Raw genomic sequence first — 27,020 nt, 5'->3', positions numbered from 1 at the left:
CCGACAAAAACGCATGTCCATAGTTAGCAATCACGTGAACTTATGAATTCCCGAACGCTCATAACTTGCCGTCGTATAAAGGCCGTTCATTTCATAGCGTCATCATTGCAAATAAACGTCTTCCTATTTCTTCTGATGGTTTTCACCATATTACTCCTAAGCTGTACTTACAACATTATCTGTGTCGGTACTTCCGAAAATATTGCAACTGCGTTTGTTTTCTGGGAACCCTATAATGTAACGACCTTTACAACATCTTCCGGACCCCGTGAAACATAATATTTCGTGACGTTATTTTAGTCGTAATTAAAATGGTGAGGTAACTACCGTAGATCGCGAAGCAGTTTACTTGACGTCCGCTTCCACTGGCGTCTTGGAAGATTGAGTCTACTGAGCATGCATTCCTGCAGAGGAAATTTTCGTCGATAGAATATTGACACGTCAATCAACATTTGATTCCTTCTTGGTAAGATTTATTGCAAAAGCCCGTCATAACCGCCGAACCGCATGTCCCTATATCAGAGAACAATTTATACCCAGCCTGACATTCTCGCAAACATCCGTTTGATGGGCCACGCTACTTGAGCTGGCTGAGTACAGCCAGAGCCTTTTATACTGGGAGAGTTCGGCGGGTGGGAGGGGCTTACGGCCCGCTAGGTCTAGCGGACTCAGCGGGCGCCGCTTCCGCCATGATGTGCCTCCCGGCGAGTGGGTCCCCATTGACATGCGATGTATACGCGTGTAGGTTTTGCCGTTTGCGCTTTTGTTGGCGTAAGGAGAAAGTCGAAAAATCAAGCATTTTGTTACGTTAATCATACGTTAATCATAAACTTACCTCGCACAATCGAGAACTCGGCTTCCATTCAGCCCTTCTTGGTTTGGTTTCCCAGACCTTGTGCTTTGCGCGGTTTTCTTTTCCTTGCGGGAACCGGTACATCCTGAACCCCTTTTTCGCATTGTTCGAGCACCCAACGGCACTGCAGCCCCCCATTTCTTTTTCATCTAACGTCTGGCAGAGCGCAGCGCAGAACGATCATTTTCATCGTCGTCTCTCGCTCCATGGACTCTAGCGAGCTGACTGCCGGCTCGAGTCAGTAGGGCAAACGGGTTTTATCAGCCGTCATCAGCCCTACACCTACAAGGGTGAAGCTTGCAATTTAAGGTTATAATTATAATGCAATTAAATGCAAAGGTGCAATCAAGCTAGACGGCAAGGCACATCATGGCGGATGCGCACAGTTGCCAGACTGTTTGATCAGTGCTGCCAGACTGGCGGCTGGATCAAAGAACCGCCGAACTCTCCCAGTATAAAAGGCTCTGAGTACAGCTGGCAGCGGGGCGAGCAAGGCCACGAGGGGAACGTGATGGTGCTCGAGCCATCCCACTGTGAACCAATGTTTCGGTCACCCCACGGCCGCGGGTGCGTGTCGCCATCTATTGGTTGAACTAACGCCTTGTTCAAGATGGCTGCCGTGGGACCGCAGCCTTAAGGGGGGATAATGCCACAGTTAACAAACACCTCGATTGTTCGCGCATGACAGCGCGCCTCGGTCCTTTTCGGTTCGGCACGGGGCTCGCGCCTGGCGCTCTCTCGTGCCCCGCGCAATCTCGAAGAGCTGCCAGCAGATCGATAGGACCGGCCCTTCGCCTTTTTTCTCTTTGATCCTGCTTCGCAGTACGCTCATTAAACCCTTCTTGGGTCCTACCACTGCCAACGTCTCCTTCGCCTACGTGACAATATGATGAGGTGTGTATTCGAGCGACTCCAAGGAGATGCGTGAGGTCGGCGAAAAGTTTCGACTCAAATTTTCGACCTCGATCAGTGGTGATGGTGGAAGGAACGCCGAATCGTGCGATCCATCCGGTAATAAGAGCTTGAGCCACAGTAGCTGCGGTAATGTCGGGTGGAGAAATGGCTTCAGGCGAATGTGTGAAGCGGTCTACACAGGTGAGTAAATATGTGTGACCGTTAGACGGTGGGAGAGGCCCAACCAGATCAATGTGGATATGATCGAAGCGTCGATTCGGTAAGGGGAACGTTGATAAGGGTGTTTTAGTGTGGCGTTGGATTTTCTGTCGTTGACATTCCTGACAGGAACGTGTCCACGCGCGTACATCTGTGTTCATTCTTGGCCAAACGAAACGCGATGCGACCAGTTTCTGCGTAGCCCGGATGCCAGGGTGAGAGAGACGGTGAAGCGTTTCGAATACTGGCTTGCGGAAGTTAAGTGGCCCATATGGGCGGGGAGAGCCTGTCGACTTGTCACATAATAAAGGATGAGCGGAGGATGGCAGTTCGATTTCCTCAAGTGTTAAGGATGATGACGGCTGAAGGTTTCTCAGCTCATTGTCTTTTTGTTGCGCAGCGGCCATAGCAGCGAAATCGATCTGATGATGGTGTGCTGGTGTTTGTAAGACGCCGATGTCTGCCCGAGACAGGGTGTCTGCCACAACGTTGGCTTTTCCTTGAATGTGTCTGATATCAGTTGTAAATTCAGAAATGATGGCTAAGTGACGAAGGTCTCGAGGCGTGTATCCATTTCACTTGTAGCCAAAGCGAATGTAAAGGGCTTATGATCAATAAGGATGAACAACCGACGTCCTTCAAGGAAGTGTCTGAAATGCTTCAAGGCCAGATAGACTGCATGAAGCTCTCTCCCGAAAGTTCTGTACTTTGTCTCGGTATTTGTTAATTTCTTTGAGAAAAATGCGAGAGGTCGCCACTGACTTTTTGTCTGCTGCTGAAGTACGGCACCGACCGCTGTACCCGAAGCATCAACTGTGACGTGCGTCGGGGCGTCTGGCTTCGGGTGGACCAAAAGGGTGGCGTTGGCTATCGCCTCCTTTATGGCCTGGAATACAGAAGCTGCCGCACTAGTCCAAGAAATTGATGCGCTTTGGTTTCCCACAAGAAGTTCGTTGAAGGGTTGTAGCTGGTGAGCGCAGTGTAGGATGAAGCGCCTGTAAAAGTTTGGCTGGCCTAGAAATTCTCGTAGATGGCGTATATTTTTAGGTTGTGGAAAATCCCGTATGGCGCTGACCTTAGATGAAAGAGGTGTAACGCCGATGTGGTCCACGTGGTGTCCTAAGAAATCTAGTTGGTTAACACCTAGTTCGCATTTGTTGGCATTAACGACGATGCCGTGAGCGTCAAGGCGTTCGAAAAGCTGATGGAGGTGTCGTTGATGTTCACTCTCTGATGCGCTGGCTACAAGGTTATCATCTAAATAGGCGAAGCAGAAGTTCAAACCCCGTAGGACCTGGTCGATAAAACGTTGGAATGTTTGAGCCGCGTTGCAGTGTCCGAGTGGCATTCGAACGAACTCAAAAAGACCGAAAGGCGTGATGATGGCTGTTTTGGGGATATCTTCGGGTGCCATCAAGATTTGGTAATATGCGCGAACTAGATCGACTTTGGAAAATACTTTCGTTCCCTGCAGATTGGCTGTGAAATCTTGAAGGTGGGTGACTGGGTACTTATCTGGTGTTGTGATCTTGTTGAGCGCCCGATAATCGCCGCATGGACGCCAGTCGCCATTATTCTTGGGCACCATATGTAGTGGAGAAGCCCAACTGCTGGAGGATGGACGGATTAGCCCGAGGTCGAGCATGTGCTCGAACTCGCGCTTCGCTACGGAAAGCTTCTCTGGAGGTAGTCGGTGAAGTCGTGCGTAGACAGGGGCTCCTGTTGTGCTGATGTAGTGAAGAACATCATGCTTAATCGGACGTTGAGCGTTGCAAGGTTGTGTCAAACTTGGAAACGCGTAGAGAATATTTTCAAAACTTGATTTTGGTTTAGGGCGCAGGAGTGTCGGACTAATGATCGCTGGTTGAGTTGGAACTCCGCGGACAGTGAGGTGGGTTTCACAGTCCAGCAGGCGTTTTTTACACATATCTACGAGAAGGTGGAAGTGAGCTAAAAAGTGAGCTCCGATTGCGGCGTGTCGGACTTTAGCGATGATGAATACCCATCAAAAAGTACGACGCAGTCCTAGGTCTAAAATTACAGAACGTTCGCCGTACGTGTGTATGGGAGTTCCATTTGCCGCTTCGAGTGTGTTAGTGTTGAGGGTTTTCGTCAGGTCGTAACTGTTAGCGGGTACTACACTGACCTCGGCACCACTGTCAATTAAGAACCTCAAGCCAGTTTGTCGTTCCGTAAGAAAAAATAGTGTCAGACGGTCTGGAGATGTTCCAACAGCACTGGCCGTCCTCAGTTGTTGGATGGAGAGTTTCCCGCAAAAGAACAAGGAGGATAGCAGTTGCGGGCTTGCGTCCCGAACTGAGCGCGGCACCAGCACGTTGTACCGCCGCGTTCCCTGGAATGGCTGCTGCGGCGTTGTCTGGATCGCGACCTGTGAATCGGGCGACGAGGTCTTGGTTCATGCAAGTTTTCGGTGATTAACAGTGTGAGCCTGTCTACTTGCGCTTGAAGTCACTGTAGTTGCGTATCTTGAGATGTTAGCGTCGTGATGGCAAGAGTCCGCAAACCCACGGTCGATGACACGGTTTCAATTCAATTCAATTCAATTCATTTATTTACTCCCATTTGTACATATGGGTGACGGAGACAGGGAAAAAAGATGCAAACTGTGCAGCTTGACAAAGCCCCTGCCTCCTATCGGCAGATCGGCCGACAGGAAACGTTAACAGAAATATTTTAAAGGCGAAAAAACAAAACAGGCAGTTCTATGCAGGAGAAAAAAGTTTAAAAGTTAGAAGTGAATATTGTGCGTATTGTTTTCTTATTTAGTGCATCAAGACAGACATGGTGGTCTCTTAAAAAGTTCAGTAATGATGGCAATGTATGCCGTAACATTTGAAGCCCATAATTTGTTCTAGGACGAGGTACTCTCAGGGACCCGGCGCTACGTACTCCGTATACCGTATTTTTAACACTTAGTCTAGAAAACCGCAGTAATGGGTGGTTAAAATACTTAAGGGATGCCGCGTATACTGTCGCAAGCTTATATTTGTAATATTCTTGTATTTTTATTACTTTATGCTTACAGAAAAGTGGATCGGTGTGTGCGTAATACGACGCATTGGCTACGACTCGAATTGCTCTCTTCTGCAATAAAAAAAGTTTATTAAGGTTTGTACTGGTCGTGGTTGCCCACACCAGGTTACAGTAGGATATACGAGAATCGAACAATGCATTATAAATTAAGAGTTTAATACTAGATGGTAATGTATGGCGATGCTTATATAGAATTCCTACGATATTTGAAAGCTTAAAGGAGCTGTGCAACGATTTTAACGTTGAAGGAATTGGCATTTTCTGCTTTTGATATTGTTCACTGTGTCACAAATGGCAGAAAACACACCTCTTTTCATCGCAATGTTGCGATTCCGCCGCGTAATAGCGAGGCAAAACTTGGAATATTTCCCGACCTGCAGCCACGAGCGGCGGCCATGAGAAACAAGCGGCGTGACGTCACTTGGGTCGTTGTAAGAAAGATAGCAAGTTGTGCGAATACCTGCTCGATAAAAGGTAACTCTTTTTACAAATCTTGTCGTTCCAACATATATATAAATGCGTAAACACCCTGGTATCATCGACAAAACTTTTATTATACGGAGTTTTAGTGGCGCCATCTATCCTAGGTCCACAAAACCGCGAACAGCCGCCAGAAGCCGGAGGGGGAGGGGGACAGCGCCACACTGGCAAGGACGGGTGGTCACGCGGTCGGCAGCGGATGAGTTCTCGCTGCTCGCTGATGGCTCTAAAGAGAGAACTTTTCCGGAACTCCGCGCCTACTCTAGTGACGTCACTGTGCACGTGACCCGGAAGACGATGCACGAGTTGAGAGGCGGCAAAAACCTGGATCTTTTTCATTTTTTTAAGTAAAAACTAGGGTATCCAGGCAAAATCTGTTTTCTGTAGTTCACTGCAGAAGTGTCAGGCATCAACTTCCACAATTATTTAAGCAAAGCCCTGAAATTGTTGCACAGCTCCTTTAAGTGTAAGATTTTGAATATAGGAGTCCCATAACATATGTTCATGAAAAATTATGCCTAAAGTTTTAACTGTGCTTGCAAATTCAATTTCCGAAGAATTCAACATTAACTTTACATTAGGATTGCACACTCTACCTTTTGATTTAAAGATAACGGCTTTTGTTTTGGTTTCATTTATTTTTAGGGAATTTGAGACAGTCCATGAACTAAGCTTTTGCAGACATGTGTTTGCATCGGCTATCATTATATCAATATTGTTCCCTGAAAAAAATATACTAGTATCGTCGGCATACATGACAAATGAGGCGTTACTTGCAATAGCGGCTACATCATTTATAAATAAATTAAAAAGCAGTGGCCCCAAGACACTACCTTGAGGTACCCCTGTTCGGACTGCTTTCAGCATAGAAGAAAAACCATTAATTTCAACTGTTTGCATCCGACCGCTTAAGTAACTTTCAATTAAAACAAAAAAATGCCCTCGAATGCCATAGAAATTTAATTTTTTAAATAGAATTTTATGATTTATCCGGTCAAAAGCTTTTGAAAAATTGATAAATATCCCCAACGTTAAGAGTTTGTTTTCTATATTATTTAGAATAATTTCTTTTTGCTGTAGAAGAGCTAGTTCAGTAGTGCGACCTTTCCGAAAGCCATATTGAAAATCAGTAAATACCGAATTTTTTTCACAAATGTTGTTAAGTCTAGCGTGTATAATCTTCTCTAAGCCCTTAGAAAAAACGGGTAAGACTGAAATTGGTCTGTAATTGGACATGACATTTCTATCTCCAGACTTATATAAAACAGACACCTTCGCAATCTGCATACCCTTTGGAAAAACGCCAGTCGAGAGCGACAAATTAAAAATATGTGTGAGGTACGGCGTAATGATGTCAATCACATATTTTACCGGCTGCACCTGTATACCATTAAAATCAACACATTTACTGCTTTCGAGGTTTAAAAACACCGAACGTACTTCACACTCATCAGTAGGAAATAAGAAGCAGTTTTCTGCTATGCGTTGAGTTAAACAAAGATCACCACTTTGTAACTGAACAGGGGAAAATAGATTCGTAAGATAGTCATTAAATTTATTTGCTAACTCTACTCCACTGAAAGTTCTACCATTTATTACAAGGTCTTTGATAGCGTTTGCTTTACCGTTACGATTTAGGATATTATTAACTTTTTTCCAGATAACGTCACTTCTATTTTCATTATAAAACATTTTATAGTAATATGCACTTTTTGCTTTTCTTAACATACTAGTTACTTCATTCCGACACTTTTTAAACATTTTAAGCACATCCAGGTCTTTCGTCCGCACGAAACGCTCATTAAGCTTGTTTTTATTTTGTTATCATTTTTAGTATATCTCTGGTAATCCACGGTTTTCTAGACTTTTTGTGTGGTGTTATTTTTCGAAGTTTAAAACATTCTTTATATAATAGACAAAATGTATTAATAAACCAATCATACGCTTCATCGGCCGAATCCATTGAGAGTATCCCGTTCCAGTTTTGAGATTCCACACGGTGTCTAAACTTACCTAGCGTTTAGGCGTTAACAACCGGAGAAAAAAATGCACTATTATGACACGGTTTTTCTAGGTTTTCGAAATCAGAAAAAATATAAATTGGAAAATGATCACTGACATCAGAGCACACAACACCCGCGGTAATCTGGGTCAGAGGTATGTTTGTACTAAATAAGTCAAGAACCGTTTCGCTGCGTGACGTCACTCGAGTAGGATGCGTGATCACATTAGAAAAACCGTAAGATTGAAACAAAGAAGAAAACTCAACTTGACAAGCGGTAGCACAACTCATATCTATATTAAAATCACCACCCAAAATTAAACTGTAACAGTTTTCACAAACTAACTGAAATACTCTTTCAAGAAATCTCCAAAAAGCAGATGAATCAGCATTTGGAGGTCTATACAATACTGCAAGTAGAGTGTTTCCGAGTTTCACACATAGGGATTCGTAATTTTTAGTCATAGAAGTAATGTCTGTTATGAGACTGCACTGAGTATCTTTTCTTACATACATGGCTATTCCGCCACCACGCCTTGAGCAGCGATTTAAATAAAATGTCGAATAATTATCGAAGTTCAAAACATCTGATTCTTGCATAAACCACGTCTCGGTCAGCATTAGCACGTCAAAAGAAAATCCGAAGTCATTAAGAAGAATGCCAAGCTCGTCGCCTTTATTACGTGCCGAACGTACGTTTAAATGAAAAAAAGATATGGTTTTACTCTCTTGTTATCAAAAACCCTTCCCAAATCGGAAGGAAAGCAGACGTCTAAGTTGGTCATCTGCACAGAAACAAACAAGAAAAACACATAAACGCCTCAGCCTATCTTATCTAGAGTCTGTCAAGGTCATCTCTGTCCTTTATCGGAATGGCACGCATGCCTGCAGACTTTCGAACAAAAACCTTTCCATTCCCGTACCACGCGAAAGCGTAGCTTTTTTCTTTAGCCATGTTTTTATGGCCCGAACAAGTTCTCTGTTGAAACGAGTGAGGTTTTCTTGAATAAATATACGTGGGGTAACGTCCTTTAGAGTGCTTCTTTTCTTCAGCCATATGTCTTTGGTGTCTTGTCTAACAAAGTGAATAATAATTCCGGGAACGTGGTCTTTCCTTGCCGGCAACCTGTGTACAGCTACAACGTCGGAAACCTCTAGGTGAGGAACCTCTATTTTGTCAGCAACTTTATTTAGCTCGGTAATCAAGTCCTCATTTTCTGTCACCGGGATGCCGTGAATCTCTAGATTCAAACGCCTGCTTCGGAATTCTAGGTCATTTACTTCTTTCTGGAGTTCACCGTTTACTACTCTGCTCATTTTTTTCTTTTTCCTCCAAGTCTGTTACCTTCTTTCTCAGTTCTTTGATTTCAGCTTCTTGGTGTTTGATTTTCTTTTCGGACTCGTCGAATTGCTTCGACAGAAACTGGACAGACAATTCCATACTGTATACTTTCTCTCTAAGCAGAGGCAGACTGTCCAGCTTCTGGTTGATGGATGCAAGTAAAGATTTCACATCAGGTTCAGGTTCCTCATCCCCACTGTTATTAGCACGCTGTCCGGCGCCTCTACAAGGAGGATACCGCCATGTCGACTTTGTCGCTTCACTTTTCCCATTAAAGGATTTCTTTTTTATACCGGCGCATTTCCCGAAATGGTACCTGCACGCGCACATGCTACATTCCACAGGCCCGTCATCCTCAAGGAACGGTACCTGACAGGATGAACAGGCGTCAGACATCGTTCACACAACACGAGGAAACACAACACAAGACGTTACTGAAGTCCCAGTGGCAGCGGCAGCAGTGACAGCATGGATTCGGTCAAGATGAAAGAATAAAGAAGTTTACCAACCTGCAATAGGCGTGTTGTTCGGTTAGCAGTGTTGACAAGACGCTGCCGCCGCTGCCAAATGACTAGCACGGAGAAAACCGCCGCTTACCTTGCCTCGACGCCCAAAAACTGCGCTTGCGCAGACAAAGTTCGCCACGGTTTCCAAACTCGCTGGCAGTGTAGCGCAGGGTCAATGATGACGGGGCAGGAGATGGTCCTCGAAATCAGCAGCGTCGAAGAATGTAGACGACGGCGAAAAGCGGGCACAGGCCTCCGAATCAGCAACTGCAATAGGCGTGTTGTTCGGTTAGCAGTGTTGACAAGACGCTGCCGCCGCTGCCAAATTCTATCCGCGAGTTCTGCCATCGGGTCCAGGGAGACGCCGGATGAGGTAATCAAAATCATGCGTGCATTTGATGGGAGGCGTTGAAGGAACAACTCGCGAAGAATCGAGTTATCTATGGCCGCAGTCCCTATCAGTTGTCTCATGCGTCGCAGTAGCTGAGATGGCTTGCGATCTCCCAGTTCTTCCTCGGTGAGGAGTTGTCGAAGACGTCGCTGTTCCGACGCCGTTGTACGCTTGACAAGCTCGTGCTTGAGCCTGTCGTACGGCACCTCTGTGGGCGGCGTCATGACGATGTCCCTGACTTCGGCAGCTTCCCTGGTGCTGAGCGCGCTGACAGCGTAGTGGAACTTGGTCACTTGCGATGATATGCCTCGCGTAGCGAATAGGGGTTCGAGGTGGGCAAACCACAAGGCCGGATAAGCGGGCCAAAAGGGTGGAAGTTTGAGGGAGACAACTCCAATTAGTGATGTAGGCTCACCGTTAGCTTGCATGGTTACGTTGTTCGACGACGCCGGACGTGTGGGTCGATCACGTCCGTGTCACCATTGTGGAGTCGTGAGACGTCATGTCTGAAACAGCCGCTTTATCCCATAGGCCCGTTGCTCTCGGGCAGGGGGCGCGAGCGCGTCCGCAAGACGCGACCATGTTATGCTGGTAGCACAATCCAGGCGGCGCTGTAACGTTCGATTTTGCACGTGCAACGTTCGAATGCAAGCATCTGTCAGCATCTGTGGACGGGCGATAACAAAACGTCCAAAAAAAAGAAAAACTAAAATTAAAAAAAGAAAAGAATTATGCAGCTCGCGGACTCAGCGTCCCATTCAGCTTCATTATTTTATTGCGTTCTTTCATCGCTTCCGTGAGCCCGTATGTTCACTTTACGTGATAGCGACGCTGAAGCTACTTGCAAAAACATGTTCCCCTGAACGGTGCTTGCACTGCACGAGCGCGCGTGCTTGGAAGGGACACTGCAAGATCGGAGCTCGCTCTTGTAGCCTCTGCTACGCTGGCGGTTATACTCCGTTTCACCTTATGTTGTACCGCAGACAAAGCTGGAAGCGCGAGCTCATAGCGTCGGGAGCTACTCTTTACGCACGAGAGCTTGTGCCGCCGAGATGTGTCCTAGAGCAAGGAGCTCGCGCTTGTAGCCTTTCCTGCGGTACATCATAAGGTGAAACAGAGTATAGAATGGAACGGAGTATTAAAAAACACTAGTGGGGGGAAGTGTAATGACGCACGTTCGAAACGCGAGCCAAATATTCTATTTTGCTCGCCTGGAGCGCTGCTCAAAACTTGAGAGCTACGGGCCTATCCGTAGGATTAGAATGGCTCGAGTCCCGGGAGCACAACACGCGCACCCGATTGCTTGCCTGAGTAGTCCTCTTCTTCTTCACTCTAGCGGGCCGCTACAAATGCATGGGTACTCAGAGGGTGGTAAGAACTTCTTGTAAAACAAAAATAATATATTTGAGATTCAACATTTTACAATTAAATTCTAAAACACTTCTTATCGTTTGAAGGCCTGTGATACATATCGCGATGATTCAAGCCCGCAATGAAATTTTACAATGGTGTAGCACAGGGCAAGATTGATCAGCGGGTCGTTGAAGACCTGAAGTAAGCTACTGCGTTGAATGAATACTTGTCAACCGAGCGACGAAAAACCTGTCTCGAACCGATGATTACATAAACGACGCGAGTTTTATAATTATCTAGCATAAATTATAATATATGCCTCAGTGGTTTTCGCGAAATCAGGCTTAGAAAAGTTCGGGTGCGATATTTAGACTGTGCGAAGTTGGTCAGGCAATTATATGAGACAACGAGTGTCCCGGATGTGCTGGAATATTTGCCAGTGCAGAGTGACGTGTGACCATAGTACTTTGATTGTGACCGCAAGCCCGGTCGGAGGGAAGGGGGGGGGGGGTCATTAACGCGCATCACGCAGTAGTGATCACATGAACGCAATGCTTAACAAAACAGTCGGTACTCATCCAGTATGAAACGGCCAGGGGAAGGCAAGTGATTGAGGCTCAGAAAAATCTTGAAGCTATCTGGCCAAACTGCGCCCTACCCCCTTGCACGCTGGTAGAAATCCGATCGAACGCCGCCCGAGTGACGCTGGCCTATAGTAATTTTAGTTTGTACATGGTGCAAAATCCTGAGACTGAGAATGAAATTTGAAAAAAAAGTGCAAGAAGACAGGAAAAGAGGTACAGGAGAACGTCTCAAACTCAGCTCAGGACAACGTCGAGTTTGAGACGTTGTCCTGTCCCCTTTTTTCTGTCTTCGTACACTTTTTCTTCCAAATTTCATCCCCAGTCTCAGGATTTTGCATCACGATCAACATGCACCAGCTCGCCTGCACCTTGACAATTTTTAGATTGTAATTGCTTTAGATGTCTATTTTCCGGGACGGAAGAAACGCTGAGCAAAAAGCACAGAAGCCGAAACAACTCGAGGTCGAGGAGCGTTCTACCATACCAGTGACGTCGGAAGAAGAAAAACTGGGGACGAAAAAAGGGGGGGGAGGGAGGGGGGTATTTCGGACACTAAAGAAAACAATACGGGGAAAGACGATGTAGTCGAGCTTATTTTAATCTGAAATTATTTATGCATATGTATAGCTACTGTCGCTCTTCACAGCATAAAAGATCGCGTAGATGGTCGTTGTTAGAAACTCGTTGTCTGGGCCCGTTTGCTTAAAGCGCTAACCGCGGCTAAATCTGACCGCTATTGGCGACGTGCGCGACCGAGAGCGTCGCTGTGGTCGGCCTTCCACGATTGGCCCAAAAGCTGACTATGACGTCGGGAAGGGTATACCATCGACGGAAATAAGAGGAATGAAAGAACTTTAATTTCGACGGTGTTGGCAGTGTTCCTTTGAGAGCGCAATGATTTCAAGCTTCCACCATGTTAATAAGAAACACCATCGAACTTGTTGTTCGCAAGGTAATGACGTCACAAGGGGGAACCATAGGAGGGCGCCACCAAAACATCTCGCCTAAAGCCCCTCGATGTGTTTTCGCTTGTCTTGCAAGTAGCGTCAAATGCGCGAGTGCGCGAGACCCATGTCTCGAGCGGCTCTTGGAAGCAAATGGCGGCGCAGCACTGAAATGAGCGGGCCTTGGAAGCGAATGGCGGCGGTGCACCTGCTCATGGCACGTATCTCGAGCGCTTCCACAACAATGGTTGGCGGTACTTGTAAAAAACGCTTTTATCAAGGGGCTTTAATCTCGCCGCTAATACCCAGGAGAGGGATTTTGAAATCACATGACTGGCTCGGTAGGGATGCGAGAAACATGGCGGTGCCCCAGTCAGTGAGCGCCGCTCGCTTTGGAACTAATATTTCGTTGTAGCTGCAATATCGGGCGCGTTAGTCAGCAACGAATGGTGCAGGAGGCTTTTGCTTTGCCTTGCATCACTTAAATTGCAAAGCATGAGCAATGACCTCGCCGCATTTTTCAGATAGTCTTTCAATTCTGGCCGTTCCTAAGCCTAAATGAACGCGACAATTTTCGGCATGGGAACGTCTTTGGAAAGCGGATTGCTTTCCTTGACTAAATCGGCCGGGTGTTGATAGCACACCGAAGTAGACAGCGTCCCAATAGATCTTTTTCTAAATTACTCAAGCATCGGGGAGAACACTGGTAGTGTAATTCTACGGTCCGGGTGTGCTGGCCTTTCTCTTATAAAGTTTCCAAGTAAATAATCATAAAACGGCTTTGACGAACCCGCGTGCAAGGCGAAATTTGTCTTAGAGTTTTTGCTTTAGAAAAATTACTACTGCAAACGCCAGCACGTGCAAGGCGTGTAACTACGCTCGTAGCATGCACCTCGGTGCTTGGCAGAGGTGCTTGGGAAATTTAGAAAGAGGTCTATTGGCAACGTGCGCAATCAAGAGCGTCGCTTTGGTCGGCGTTCTACGATTGGCCGAGTGGTGACTATGACGTCAGCAAAGGTTTTCTCAACGACGGAAATAAGAGGAATGTAAGAACTTAATTTTGACGGTGTTGGCAGTGTTGCTTTGAGAGCGCTATGATTTCAGGCTTTCACCATGCTCATTACAAACACCATCGAACTTGCTGTTCGCAAAGCAATGACGTCACGAAAGGTAACCAAACGAGGGCGCCACCGAAACATCTCGCAGCTAATATGGACGCTGTCTGCTTTCGTGTGCTATCAATACCCGGCCGATTGAGTCAAGGCGTTGCCATGCCGACAATTATCACGTTCATTTATGCTTAAGAATGGCCATAATCGAAAGAATATCTAAAAAATGCGGCGAGATCATTGCTCATGCTTTGTGATTTAAGTGAGTTAAGGCCAAGCGAAAGCCTCCTGCACCATTCGTGCTGACTAACGCGCCCAATGTTGCAGCTACAACGACATATTGTCATGGATGACAAGTGATGAGGCGACGAAAACTGAAGTAAACTAAACGTTTAATGGGGGCGAACTTGTGTCCAAATTAATAAAAGGACAAGGAAACAGAAGAAAGCAGGAGAGCGTCGCGGCCGTCGATGTCGGCGAAACCACAGGATCGAGCGCTGGGGCGAGACTGAGTCCGGTTCGCCACGCGGCGCCCCTTATGTACATACGTGAGCTTCTGGAATAATCGGCGTAGAATGTTCGACGCGTAGAACGTTCGGACCTCGAACCCGCCCCCCAACATGATTCTCGAATCTACCAGAAAACTAAATTGCAGGAATAACAGAAGATGTGGCGCTCCCAGGAATCGAACCCTGATTTTTCGCGTGGGAACCAGGTTCGATAACCGTTAGGCCACGCGCGCGCTGCCTACATGGCCGGCTGCGCGCGCGGCACTGCTCGCCCCCTTTAAAAGTGCATCGCCCCGATGCAACGCAAGACAAAAAAAAAATAAAAAAGAACAATAAACTAAAGAGTCCTTTGGAGCACATAAGGGCCACAGTCCTATCGAGCGTAGTACGGCTTCAGGCGCACGACGTGGACGGCCTCAGGTCGTGGTGGGCGGCGTGCCGATGTTCGTGTTCCGTCGGGCATCACCTCGTAGTTCAGTTCGCCGAGGCGACGAAGTACCTTGTATGAGCCAAAGTACCGTTTCAGCAGTTTCTTACTGAGGCCGCGGCGACGGATGGGCGTCCACACCCACACCCGGTCTCCGGGTTGAAAGTGGACGTCCCGGCGACGAAGGTTATAGCGGCGTGCGTCGACTCGCTGTTGGTCATGAATCTTGATTCTTGCCAGTTCTCGAGCTTCTTCCGCGCGTTGCGAGATCAGTTGAGCATCTTCGTTGCCATCGTCGGCCGGCACGTGAGGCAGCATGGCGTCGAGCAGTGTGGCGACCGTCCGGCCGTGTACCAGTTGAAACGGTGTCATTCCCGTGGTTTCTTTCACCGCTGTGTTGTACGCAAACGTGACGTACAGCAACACCTCGTCCCCTGTTTTGTGCTCTACGTCGACGTACATGGAGATCATGTCGGCGATCGTCTTGTTGAGCCGCTCCGTTAGCCCGTTGGCCTGCGGATGATAAGTGGTTGTTCGTCGATGGCTGGTATGACTGAGCCGAAGAACTTCTTGAGTCAGCTGTGCCATGAAGGATGACCCGCGATCTGTGATCAGCACTTCAGGTGCGCCGTGTCAAAGGAGAATAGACTCGACAAAAAACTTGGCGACTTCTACCGCTGTTCCCGATGGAGGGCTTTCGTCTCGGCGTATCGTGTAAGGTAATCGGTCGCGACGATAATCCACCGATTTCCTTGCGTCGATGTTGGGAACGGCCCAAGTAAATCCCTTCGACCTGCTGGAAGGGCGTAGTCGGTGCAGGTATCGGCTGCAGGAGTCCTGCTGGCTTCGTCGGAGGCTTCTTACGTCGTTGGCACTCATGGCACGACCGCGTGTACAGGTGGACTGTTTTCGGGAGTCTCGGCCAGTAATACTTGTCACGAATGCGGGCGAGCCTCCTGCTGTAGCCAACGTGTCCAGCCGTCACGTCGTCATGGCAGGCTTGAATGATTTCTTCACGCAGGCTGGCCGGAACAACCAGCAGCCAGGCAGGGTTGCTCGTTCCGAAGTTCTTGAAGAGCACGCCTCGCCGCAGAACGAAGCTTGGCAAGTCTCGGGCCAAGACTCGCGGAACTGAGCTTCTTTGACCTTCGAAGTGGTCGATCACGGCGCGAAGTTCGGGGTCGTCTCGTTGAAGTGCTCCCATGTCGGTATCTGTAATTGCTCCGAGAAAACGGGCGTCATCATTGTCATCGGTGCTGTCGAGAGGAGATTCGACTGGGGCCCTAGACAAACAATCGGCGTCATTATGCTTGCGGCCAGACTTGTGCACAATGGTCACGTCGAATTCTTGCAGTCGAAGGCTCCAGCGAGCAAGGCGTCCTGACGGGTCCTTGAGGTTGGCGAGCCAGCAGGGAGCGTGGTGGTCCGTGACAACGCGGAACGGGATCCCGTACAGGTATGGGCGGAACCTGGTTAACGCCCAGACGACAGCGAGACATTCTTTGTTGGTTGTCGAGTAATTTTTCTCTGCCTTGGACAGTGCCCGGCTTGCGTAAGCGATCACCCTCTCTGCTCCTTCTTGTCTTTGGACGAGCGCCGCACCTAGCCCGGCGTTGCTGGCGTCTGTGTGAACTTCCGTTTCCGCTGATAGACCGAAGTGTCGGAGGATAGGGGGCGACTGGAGTCTGTCCTTCAGTTCGTTGAACGCTTGTTCTTGCTCCTCCTCCCACAGGAAGTTCACGTCGTCCTTTGTCAGATGCGTGAGCGGTGCAGAAATCGTGGCAAAATCGCGAACGAAACGTCTGTAGTATGCGCACAGCCCAAGAAATCTTCGTACGGCTTTCTTGTCTGATGGCTTCGGAAATTCGGCGACAGCGAATGTCTTTTCAGGGTCAGGACTTACACCTTGAGCACTCACGACATGGCCATGGAATTTGAGCTCACCGTAAACGAACCGACATTTTGACGGCTTCAGTGTCAGTCCGGCATTCTGGATAGCCTGTAGCACGGCTCGCAAACGTCTGAGTGTAATGTTCGGCGAGTTCCCGGGAAAGCGGGGCATTGACGAGTGCACGCAAGCTTGCCCAGTGTTCATCTGTTTTAATCTCGTGCGACATGCTCTTTATATACCAGGTGTACAGGGGGCGCCACCTGGCTCTCTATCACATTCCTCCCCCCCCCCCCCCCTAACAAAAATGAGCCAAGGTCCCATCGATTTTCACGGTGAAAAGCGCACAGGAGGCTTTCGTGCTCGATTACTTCTCCTCGGTAGTTGAGTACCAGGACTCCTTGGTAGCGGAATGCCAGGAACAGGCTGAGTATCGTCATGCTGATATTTAGCTGTTACGGTTTGAGGTACCGCTTGGGCAGAATCCTCTAGTGGTACAGGCACATTCTCATTAGGAGGAGCGGCCTGATCCACCGGCTCTGGTCGCGGACCCGACGATGCCCTAGCTTGGGATAGGTCAGGACGCAGATGTCCTTCATGACGTCTCCAACACCGACCATCAGGGAGTGCGACATCTTTGATGTGGTCACTTGGAGTGTCGGTCACAATTGCCGGTACCCATGGTGGACCTTGTCGAAAATTTCTCGCATAAACGGCATCACCGGGTTGGACAGTTGGTATCAGTCGAGCACCCCTGTCGTGCGCCATCTTCTGGATGAGTTGTTTTTTCGGTACGCTTGACCTCAGGTACGGGTGAAGTAGAGCCAAAGCAGTCTTAAACTTGCGGCCCATCAGTAACTCCGCCGAAGTGCACCCTGTGGTTTCATGAGGTGTAGTTCTGTAGTTGAGCAGGATTCGGGCCAGCTGACACTGGAAACTTCCATCAGCTGCCTTCTTCAGCTTCAACTTTTTGGTTTGACCCGCTCGCTCAGCGGCTCCATTTGACGCAGGGTGATACGGTGGTGTTAGAATCTGCCTTATTCCATTTTGTTGAAGGAAGTTCTTAAAGCTACCGCTTACAAATGCCGGCCCGTTATCGGATACGACGAGGTCTGGTAGTCCGTGACAGGCAAACATCAGCCGCAGGCCTGGGATCGTGGCTTCTGCCGACGGCGTGGACACAGGAACGACCTCAATCCATTTTGAGTAGGCGTCGACCACGATGAGTAGATATCGGTTCTTCATTGGTCCAGCAAAGTCGATATGAAGACGAGACCATGGCTTTTCTGGGAATGGCCATGGCATCATTGGTGCTGGTCGTGCGAGTCGCTGGTTTTCTTGACACACACGACATCCCCTTACTGTAGCCGCAATGTCTTCATCTAATGATGTCCACCATACATGACTCCTAGCCACGGCCTTCATTTTGGCGATCCCTGGATGACCTTCATGCAAGAGTCGTAGAACCTCTGGTTGTAAGGTTCCTGGGATGACGACTCTTTACCCCAACAGGATACAGTTCTCTTGTACGCACAGCTGAGTTGTTCGAGGAGCGTAAGTTCTTAAGTCTGGGTCATGCAGCTCAGCTCCAGACCACAAATGATCTCGAAGCTTCGCCAAAATAAAGTCTTTTGAAGTGGCGTCGGCCACGACAGACGCAAGTAGTACGCGAGGATAGGCCCCCTCGAGCATAAATACCTCGGCTGGCCGCTTGATGGAACATGGAGGAACTGGCAGCGGCAGCCTACTCAAGGCATCCGCATTTGCTATGTGTGAACCAGGTCTGTACTTCAGTTTGTAGCTGTAAGCCGACAGCATCAGTGCCCAACGCAGCACACGTGGCGAACAGGTCTCAGGTACAGGCTTGTCCGTAGCAAGCAGCCCCAGCAAGGGCTTGTGGTCTGTGACCGCTTCGAAGTCACGGCCCCACAGGTATTGCCGGAACTTAGTCACACCAAATATCAGAGCCAGGGCTTCCTTGTCAAGCTGACTGTAGTTGCGCTCAGCCGGCAGAAGACCTCTAGATGCAAACGCAATTGGTTTCTCAGCACCTGAATCTTCTCGGTGAGCAAGGACAGCCCCAATTCCGTACGGCAACGCATCGCAGATAAGCACCACTGCTTTCTTCGGGTCATAATGCGCCAATACCGCGGCAGACAGCAGTAACTCCTTGCTCTGACGAAAAGCCTGTTCCTGGTCCGCATTCCAAGTCCAAGGCGTCTTTGCCCCCAGAAGATGGTTTAACGGATGTAGAACGCTGGACGAGTTAGGCAGGAACCGACGGTAGAAATTGACCAGTCCCAGGTAGCTCTGCAGCGTTTTTACATTAGTAGGCCTTGGAGCTTTCAGTACTGCGTCAGTCTTTTCTGGGTTTGGTTGAAATCCCGCAGAGCTAACGACATGACCCAAGTATTTAACCTGGGGAACCAAGAAATCGCATTTGCACAGCTTCAGCTTCAGCCCAGTTTGCTGCAGCCGACTCAGCACTTGGCTCAGGTTTTCCAGGTGGTCTTGATCGTTTCGCCCTGTCACGAGAATGTCGTCGAAATATACAACGACGTGCTTAAGTCCTTGCAATAGGTTCTCCATCTCTCGTTGAAAGATCGATGGTGCAGAGGTCACACCGAACGGCAGGGGACTGTACTGGTACAGACCTCGTGGAGTGTTGATGGTAACCAGTTGTGACGACTTCTCATCAAGTTTAACTTGTAGGTATCAGTGTTGCGGAATGGGCACCCCCATTCCATTCCCATTTAATTCCGGGGAATTAGAGTTTTCGATAATTCCATTCCCTTCAACTCCTAGGAATGGGGACACTGGGCCCATTCCCACTCCTGGAATGGCTGAGTCACTCCATTCCATTCCTCCAATTCCTAAACGCTAAAGTGTCACTTGACAGCTGCATTACGTTGCAGGGTTGGGCAGAAATATTCAGAAATGTATTTTGAAATACAAATACTGAGATAGATGAAAATAGTTGTTAAGATACTGACACTCAAGTCTCAAATATATCTATAAAAATGTATCGTAATACGTATCGGAAATACATTCTAAAAGAGGAAAAGTCCTTGGAAATACAAATACAAGAAGACATTTTAGAGAGGGCAGAAATATAAATACTGATAAACAATACATTTTTCAAATTTCTTTGAGACGCCAACTGAGATGAGGCTTTAAGTTTGAAGTGGAAGTTTCTTTTTTTTTTTGTCCCGAAATTACTTTTTTGCAGGCTTGGCACTTCGTCTTGAAGGTAGTGGTTCCGGACGAAGAGTCCTAAATGGGTTTAAAAAACGTTCCATCAAGGATTGACCGCGGTCCCTTCCCTGGCGTCCTGTCTGACTGACCAGTGATGCGAAAAGACTTCGACCTCTAAAATAAATTCCATCAAAACATCGCCACTTCTCTGTCCAATAAGGGCGCCCCTGTCAGCACTGCATGACGTCACGGTGGGATGAACCAGTATTCGTGGATCTGTATAGGTGTTGCCTTGAACATGAAACTTTACCCACGCTGCTGTATGAAAGGACAAGACATACTTTCGTTGTAGCTGACCTCGTTGAAGACCATGCAGGCAGTTGCATTTGGAATTTTCGAGAAAAGTGGACCACCTGAAGCATCCTGTAGCACATGTCTTATCTTCTGTTACGGTTGAAAAATCGATATGGTGGCATCCCTGTTGTGACGGTCCTACCTGCCAACTCTCCGCCTCCAACGCATGAATGGCAGTCTTTAAGTTTCGCCTAGCATCATTCAAACAGGGACCTCGTGGATTGCGACCTTATACTGCCGGCACAGATCGAGCTCTTCGAGAAACAGCGCGCTCGAGACGAGTCGAAAGTGTGCGAAGTCTGGGTCCGCACAGCGAGGCCTCGTCTGGCCTCCTTCCTGGTTATCGGATCACCAGAGCAGCGGGTCACGTTCACGTCGGCTGATGACGTACCAGCCGTGCAATATTACAGGCACAGACACATTCGGATATGTGTTCAACTTCACTGGTGAAAGGCGCCACCGCCCCCCCCCTCCCCCTCTTCTTCTTTGCTTTGACGCTTGTTTTTTTCGTATTGCATGTTTTTCTTTTGCGCACAAGTCTGCTAGGGCCTTACGCGGGTTCGCAGTTTCCCGCTCAATTATTTCTGTACAACCGACCCCCTTACTGGCTCGGTATAGCTGAACGTAATAAATAAATAAATAAATAAATAAATAAATAAATAAATAAAATATAAAGAACCTGGCCCATTCCATTCCCATTCCATTCCGGGCAAAAGGCATATAATTCCATTCCCATTCCATTCCCCTGAACGTTGCCGCCATTCCATTCCCATTCCATTCCGGGTTGCGAAAATGCGGAATGATTCCGGAATCATTCCAATTCCGGAGTGGCAACTCCGCAACACTGGTAGGTATGCATCTTTTAAGTCCAACTTGCTGAATTTCTCGCCTCCGCTCAGCTTAGCAAACCGGTCCTCCACTCGCGGGATGGGGTACTTTTCAGGTGCAGTCACAGGATTCACAGTGACTTTGAAGTCTCCACAGATGCGAATCTGCCCATTTTGTTTCAGGACCGGTACAATAGGGGCAGCCCATTCCGAAGTCTTCACTGGACGTAGGACTCCCTCCCGTTCCATGCGTTGCAACTCCTCGTTGACTTTGTCAAGCATCGCAAATGGAACTGAACGAGGCTTGAAAAACCTTGGTTTGGCGTTGTCCTGAAGAGTTATCTTTGCGGCCACCCCCTTGAAAGTTCCTAGACCTCCATCAAAGATACTGGAGTATTCAGCAACGAGGTTCGCAACAGAAGTCACGAAGTTGACATCCTTCGCGTTGGAAAGCTTGATGCCAAGGCCTTTCATCCAGCCACGTCCTAGCAGAGATGGGCACGTGCCAGGGACAACATAGAGGATGTCCTGACATTCGCGGTTTCCAAGTCTCACCGTTGCAGTAAGGCTTCCCTGAACTGGGGAAAGTTCACCTGAATAGTTTTTCAGCATGATGCGCGACGGCTCCAGCTGCCTTGATGGAAATTCGCGTCGAAATGTCTCCTCAGACACAACAGACACGCTAGCTCCCGTGCCAAGTTCCATCAGCAATGGAGTCCCGTTCACCGTAACTTCCACTCGGAAAGGTTGGCCGTCGACTGCAGAAGATGTCATTTCCCACATCTCGTAGACTTCTGGCAGTGAGACATCTTGCGACTGGCCCGCTTCGTCCAAGGTGTGGACCGATCTCGGTATTCTAGTGGACGTCGTCGGGCCACCGGCGGTCGCATCCGCTGTCTTCCCCTTGCACACTCGTGCCAGATGCCCCTTTCCCCGACACTTGTGACAAGTGGTACTTGCATGACGGCACTGTGTGGCGTAATGCTCGCCTCCGCAACGAAAACACGAGGTGGTGCCAGTCTTCCGCTTCGGGTTCACAGCTGCATCGCGTGACACTGTGTTGGCTGACGCGAGGTTTGGCTCAATAGACGTCGATAGCATCTGCGAATCTTTCTTCGCTGCTTCCATTGCAACGACCGTCTTTTTTGCGAGGTCAAGGGTCAAATCTGGAATCTCTAGGAGTCGCCTTTGTATCATCTCGTCGTTAATACCTCCGACGATTCGGTCTCGCGGCATTCTATTTCGGAAGGCGCCGAATCCGCAATCATCCGCCAGCTTGTTCAGACAAGCAAAGAAATCCGCCGCTGTCTCACCGTCATGACGCATCCGTGAATTGAACTTAAAGCTTGCGACGACTTCTGAAGGCTTCGGTGAGAAATGCTCGCCTAATACCTCGAAAATGGTTTCTAGACTGGCCTCCGACGGTTTGACAGGAGCCAGAAGATTTCGAAGCAACGAATATGTGGCGGGTCCAAAACACATAAGTAAAACAGCTCGCCTTTTCTTATCCCTGACATCGTTGGCGATGAAGTACTGTTCAACCCGCTCCCGGTACTCGCTCCAGTTCGTTTCAGTGTCAAACGGCTCTAGCTTGCCGACCACCGGCATTTCAGAACAGGCGCACGGTCCGACGGCAGCAGTTCAACACTTCCACTTCCTCGTCGGCACTGTAATGTTCGGCGAGTTCCCGGGACAGCGGGGCATTGACGAGTGCACACAAGCTTGCCAAGTGTTCATCTGTTTTAATCTCGTGCGACATGCTCTTTATATACCAGGTGTGCAGGGGGCGCCACCTGGCTGTCTATCACACTGAGGTGCTCGTCAAAGTCACTGGCGAATACCACGACATCGTCGAGATAGACGAGACAACTTTGCATTTCAAGCCGGAAAGAACTGTGTCCATTACGCGCTGGAACGTCGCCGGTGTTGTGCATAGTCTGAACGGCATCACTTTGAATTCGTACAGCCCGTCCGGCGTGACGAAGGCAGTCTTTTCACGATCTCGTTCGTCGACCTGGATCTGCCAATACCCACTCTTCAGGTCCATTGACGAAAAGTTTCGGGCGTGGCGCAGCCGGTCCAGGATGTCTTCGATGCGTGGCAGCGGGTAGACGTCCTTTTTTTGTTACAGCGTTCAGTCGGCGATAGTCCACGCATAACCTAAGAGTCCCGTCTTTCTTTTTCGCGAGGACTACCGGTGAGACCCACGGGCTGCTTGAGGGCTGGACAATGTCGTCATCGAGCATTTCTTGGACCTGCTTCTGGATGACTTCTCTCTCTTTCACAGAGACACGGTACGGTGACCGATGAACAGGAAGCGCGTCATCTTCAGTAACAATTCGATGTTTCGCAACGGTCGTTTGGCGCACCTTTGACGACGTGGAGAAGCACTCAATGAACTCGGCGAGAAGGTCGCTGAGTTGTCGTCATTGTGGGGCAGGCAGGGTTGGGTCGATGTCAAACTGCGAAGGCGGCGTTGTTTTGGGTGGCCATGAAGAGAGGTCTTCTGATATTCCGGCAATTGGGGCTGAGTCCGGGAGTTCCTCGGCGTGACACAAGCCGGTGCCTTTCGTAAGGTGCTGGGCCTCCTGTGGGTAGTTCGTTACGAGTGCGACAGTGTGCCGTCTTGGAGCTCCGCGACGCCTCTTGCCATGCCGATCCCTCTTCCTAGAAGCAACTGGAGGCTTCCTTCGAGCAAAACGTCGCCGCAGAACGTCTCATCAACCCCGACGGGTACGAAAACACTTGACCGCGGTGGTAGGTTCACATGGTTTGCGAGGACTCGTACCGGGGATGACGTCGCTTTGGGTTCCTCCGGTGATGGAGCAGGTTTTCGTAGCGTCAGCCGGTTTTCTCCGAGGTCGATGACGGCACCATAGTCGCAGAGAAAGTCCATTCCGAGGATAACGCCCCTCGAACAGTCTTGCAGAACGACGAACTTGACAGGGCACGTCTCACCATGAACCAGTGCAAGAGACCTGTAGGAACATCGGACATCGAGAAAGAAGAAGCAGAAGCTTGACCAGACACAGCTCGTGGAAGAGCCTTTTCGAGCGATTCACCGTGGACCCTCGGTAGCCTTTGGTAGACGCATATATGTAAATAAAATGAGGGGTAAGCCTTTACCCCTCAGACCCAATTCGGGGGACTGACCTCTGGTCCGACGGCTTCTTCAGGCTTCGCCGTCTTCCGCTAAAGGGTAGCCTTCCGGGGCTGAGCACCTCACTCGGGCGGGGTGTCTTCGTAGGGGTACGCTTTACGGGCATAGGACGATTACCCCGCACCTCCACCAAAATGTCACGGATGACAAGTGATGAGGCGACGAAAACTGAAGTAAACTAAACGTTTAATGGGGGCGAACTTTTGCCCAAATTAATAAAAGGAAAAGGAAAAAAAAGAAAGCAGGAGAGCGTCGCGGGCGTCGATGTCGGCGAAACCACAGGATCGAGCGCTGGGGCGAGACTGAGGCATGGTTCACACTTGCGAATCGGCGGGCGAATCTGCAAGGATTCGGCCGCCGGGCGTAGCATCCACTGTGCATTGCCGCGGCCGATTCCGGTTCGGCGGCAGCCGATTAGCTGCAAGTGTGAACCAGGCCCGAGTCCGGTTCGCCACGCGGCGCCCCTTATGTACAGTCGGCACGGAATGAAACGCGAACAAGGAGCGCATGGTTTTCGACCCACGCTGAGTCACCTAGAGACGCAACACCGAAGGTTTGGATGCAAGCAAGAGTCTAACACATCGAAGGAGGAGCCATCAACCTGCAGCTCCCATCTGGTTCAAATGGTGCAGCATCTAGCGAAAACCATGCACCCACTGTTCGCGTTTCGTTCCGTGCCGACTGTACATGCGTGAGCTTCTGGAATAATCGGCGTAGAATGTTGGACGCGTAGAACATTCGGACCTCGAACACGCAACATGATTCTCGAATCCACCAAAAAACTAAATTGCAGGAATAACAAAAGATTTGACGCTCCCAGGAATCGAACCCTGGCTTTTCGCGTGGGAGCCAGGTACGATAACCGTTAGGCAACGCGCGCGCTGCCTACTTGGCCAGCTGCGCGCGCGGAAATATTATTTCCAAAGTGAGCGGCGCTCACTCACCGGGGCACCGCCATGTTTCCCCAAATCCCTACCGAGCCACTCACGTGATTTCAAAATCCCTCTCCTAGGTAGTGCGGCTAACTTTAGCTGCGGTTAGCGCTTCGAGCAAACGGGCCCAGAAGGCACTACTCGTGACATGCTTAGTGGTTCGGAAGTTCAAAGCTATGTCTTTGCAACCTAAATAACTGTGCCAATAATAATAAAAAAATGAAACATAATAAATGCGGAAATAAAAAGCTGGCAAAAAAAAAAAAAAGAAACTCCCAAGAATCCCCTGGAAGTGTTGTATTCTTGCAGATTCAGAGGCCCAGAACAACGAAACAAGTTTCTCCTACCAAGATGTGTACAGGCTAAAAGAAACACGTTCCAAGAAACGAAAAACGAAAATAAAAAAAACGAAAAATTATTTTTTTTAATGATGTGCTGAACTTGAATTATATTAGAAATCTTCTCCCATGAGTTAATTTATTCCTGAACGTGAAAAAACAATGAATACATCATTTTGTATTCTGCAGATGGCAATAATATGTACTCTCTGTGGTGTTAATTTAAATGCAATACCTCAAAGAATTTAGACGAAACAAATTACCAAGTTTAGGGCATAATTGCCCGTAGATACATGTTTGGACATTTCTTCCAAACTCAACTTGAACAGATGTTCATATCTTAAGACGACACTTACCTAGGCTATACTTAGATAAGTCTTAAAACGTTTAACATCTTTAACAAAAATAGCTTCGGCTATAGCGCGCTTCAAATATGGCACGAACGACAATTGTCAAAAAACCGTCGTCCTTGCTTGCTCCTTCGGGAATTTATTTCATTAAAACTAAGCATGCCAGAACATTGAAATAAACGGCATTGTCTTTCGCAAGGAATGCGGCACCGCATGTCGACATGCGAGAAAAAAATTACGAATGTACATTACGACTTGAATCCAAATGGAACCGCCCGCCCGTCTTTCGAAGGTCGACGAACTTGGAACTTTTACCCTAAAAGCTCGAAGTGCTTCGAACTTTTGACTTTTCAAGAATTGAAAGTTCGAAAATTTTCGAATTCTTTAGATAAATATCTTCGAAAGTTCGAAAATGATCGAATTTCTAAGCGTAGGGAGTTTCGAAGTTCGAAAAGCTTCAAACATTTTAGTGGAAGAAATTCGAAAGTTCGAAAATCATCGATTTTTTAGTCTATCAAGTATGAAAGTTCAACAAGCATCAAATTTCGCAGCGTAATAAGTTCGAAAAGGATTGAACTTTTTAGCATAATAAGTTCGAAGGCTCGAAAAACATTCGGTTTCTGAATGTGTAGAGCTGGAAATTTCTAAAAGCGCCGAACTTCTTAGTTTAACAAGTTCGAAAATTCGACCCGTCGAATTTCTAGATATGGAAAGTTCAAAAATTCGAAATCTTTCGGATCTTTCAAACCGCCTGATTCGATCATTGAACCTTCGGTTCGAAAGAGGTTCGCGGCATCCCTAGTCATAACCTGTACTGACGCTTGTGTGCCGAACAAATCATTTAAATAGACCCCGCTAGTATTCGTACCCGTGGCGACACCTCGAAAAGGCGGGAAGACCTATTTTCCGTTAGGTTCAAGCGTAACATCAGAGTAGGCTCGTAAAGGCTGGTTCACACATCTGCGTTCCGAGCTAAAGGAATGACAGAAACGACACGAACGACATGACACCGGGACAACCGTGGGACATGATTGCTTGATAAAGCTGCTCTTTGCCATCTCCGTCACGTTATGTAATGCGAACAGAATCGTCCCGGTGTCGTGTTGTTTCTGTTGCTCGGAATGCAGATGTGTGAACCGGGCTTGAGGTAATAGACCGACCCACCGCCAGTATCGCTACGCCTCCTCCGGCGCAATGCATTGCGGGAAGTGGAGTCTTTCCGCACGAGGGTGAGCGCCGCTGTAGGCTTGCGAGTATCGATCACGAGCCGTCTCGTGCTCTACCGCTGCCTCCTGTGAAGTACAACTAT

General features: G+C 48.5%; 1 protein-coding gene across 1 annotated transcript in view; it reads right to left on the bottom strand.

Moving 5' to 3' along the window:
- The window catches only part of LOC115325195, a 30,418-nt gene extending 8,359 nt beyond the window's left edge, over positions 1-22,059 (bottom strand). Inside the window, exon 1 of the mRNA XM_042293104.1 lies at positions 21,286-22,059. Within this exon, the coding sequence (XP_042149038.1) occupies positions 21,286-22,059 (774 nt within the window). The remainder of the gene's footprint in view (positions 1-21,285) is intronic.
- Between the last annotated feature and the right edge of the window lie 4,961 nt (positions 22,060-27,020).

The sequence above is a fragment of the Ixodes scapularis genome, unplaced genomic scaffold (assembly GCF_016920785.2).
Source record: "Ixodes scapularis isolate PalLabHiFi unplaced genomic scaffold, ASM1692078v2 PGA_scaffold44__24_contigs__length_19508400, whole genome shotgun sequence".
In the NCBI taxonomy this organism is placed as follows: domain Eukaryota; kingdom Metazoa; phylum Arthropoda; class Arachnida; order Ixodida; family Ixodidae; genus Ixodes; species Ixodes scapularis.
Note: the sequence above shows the minus strand (reverse complement) of the source record. Positions and strands in the feature narration are given on the sequence as shown.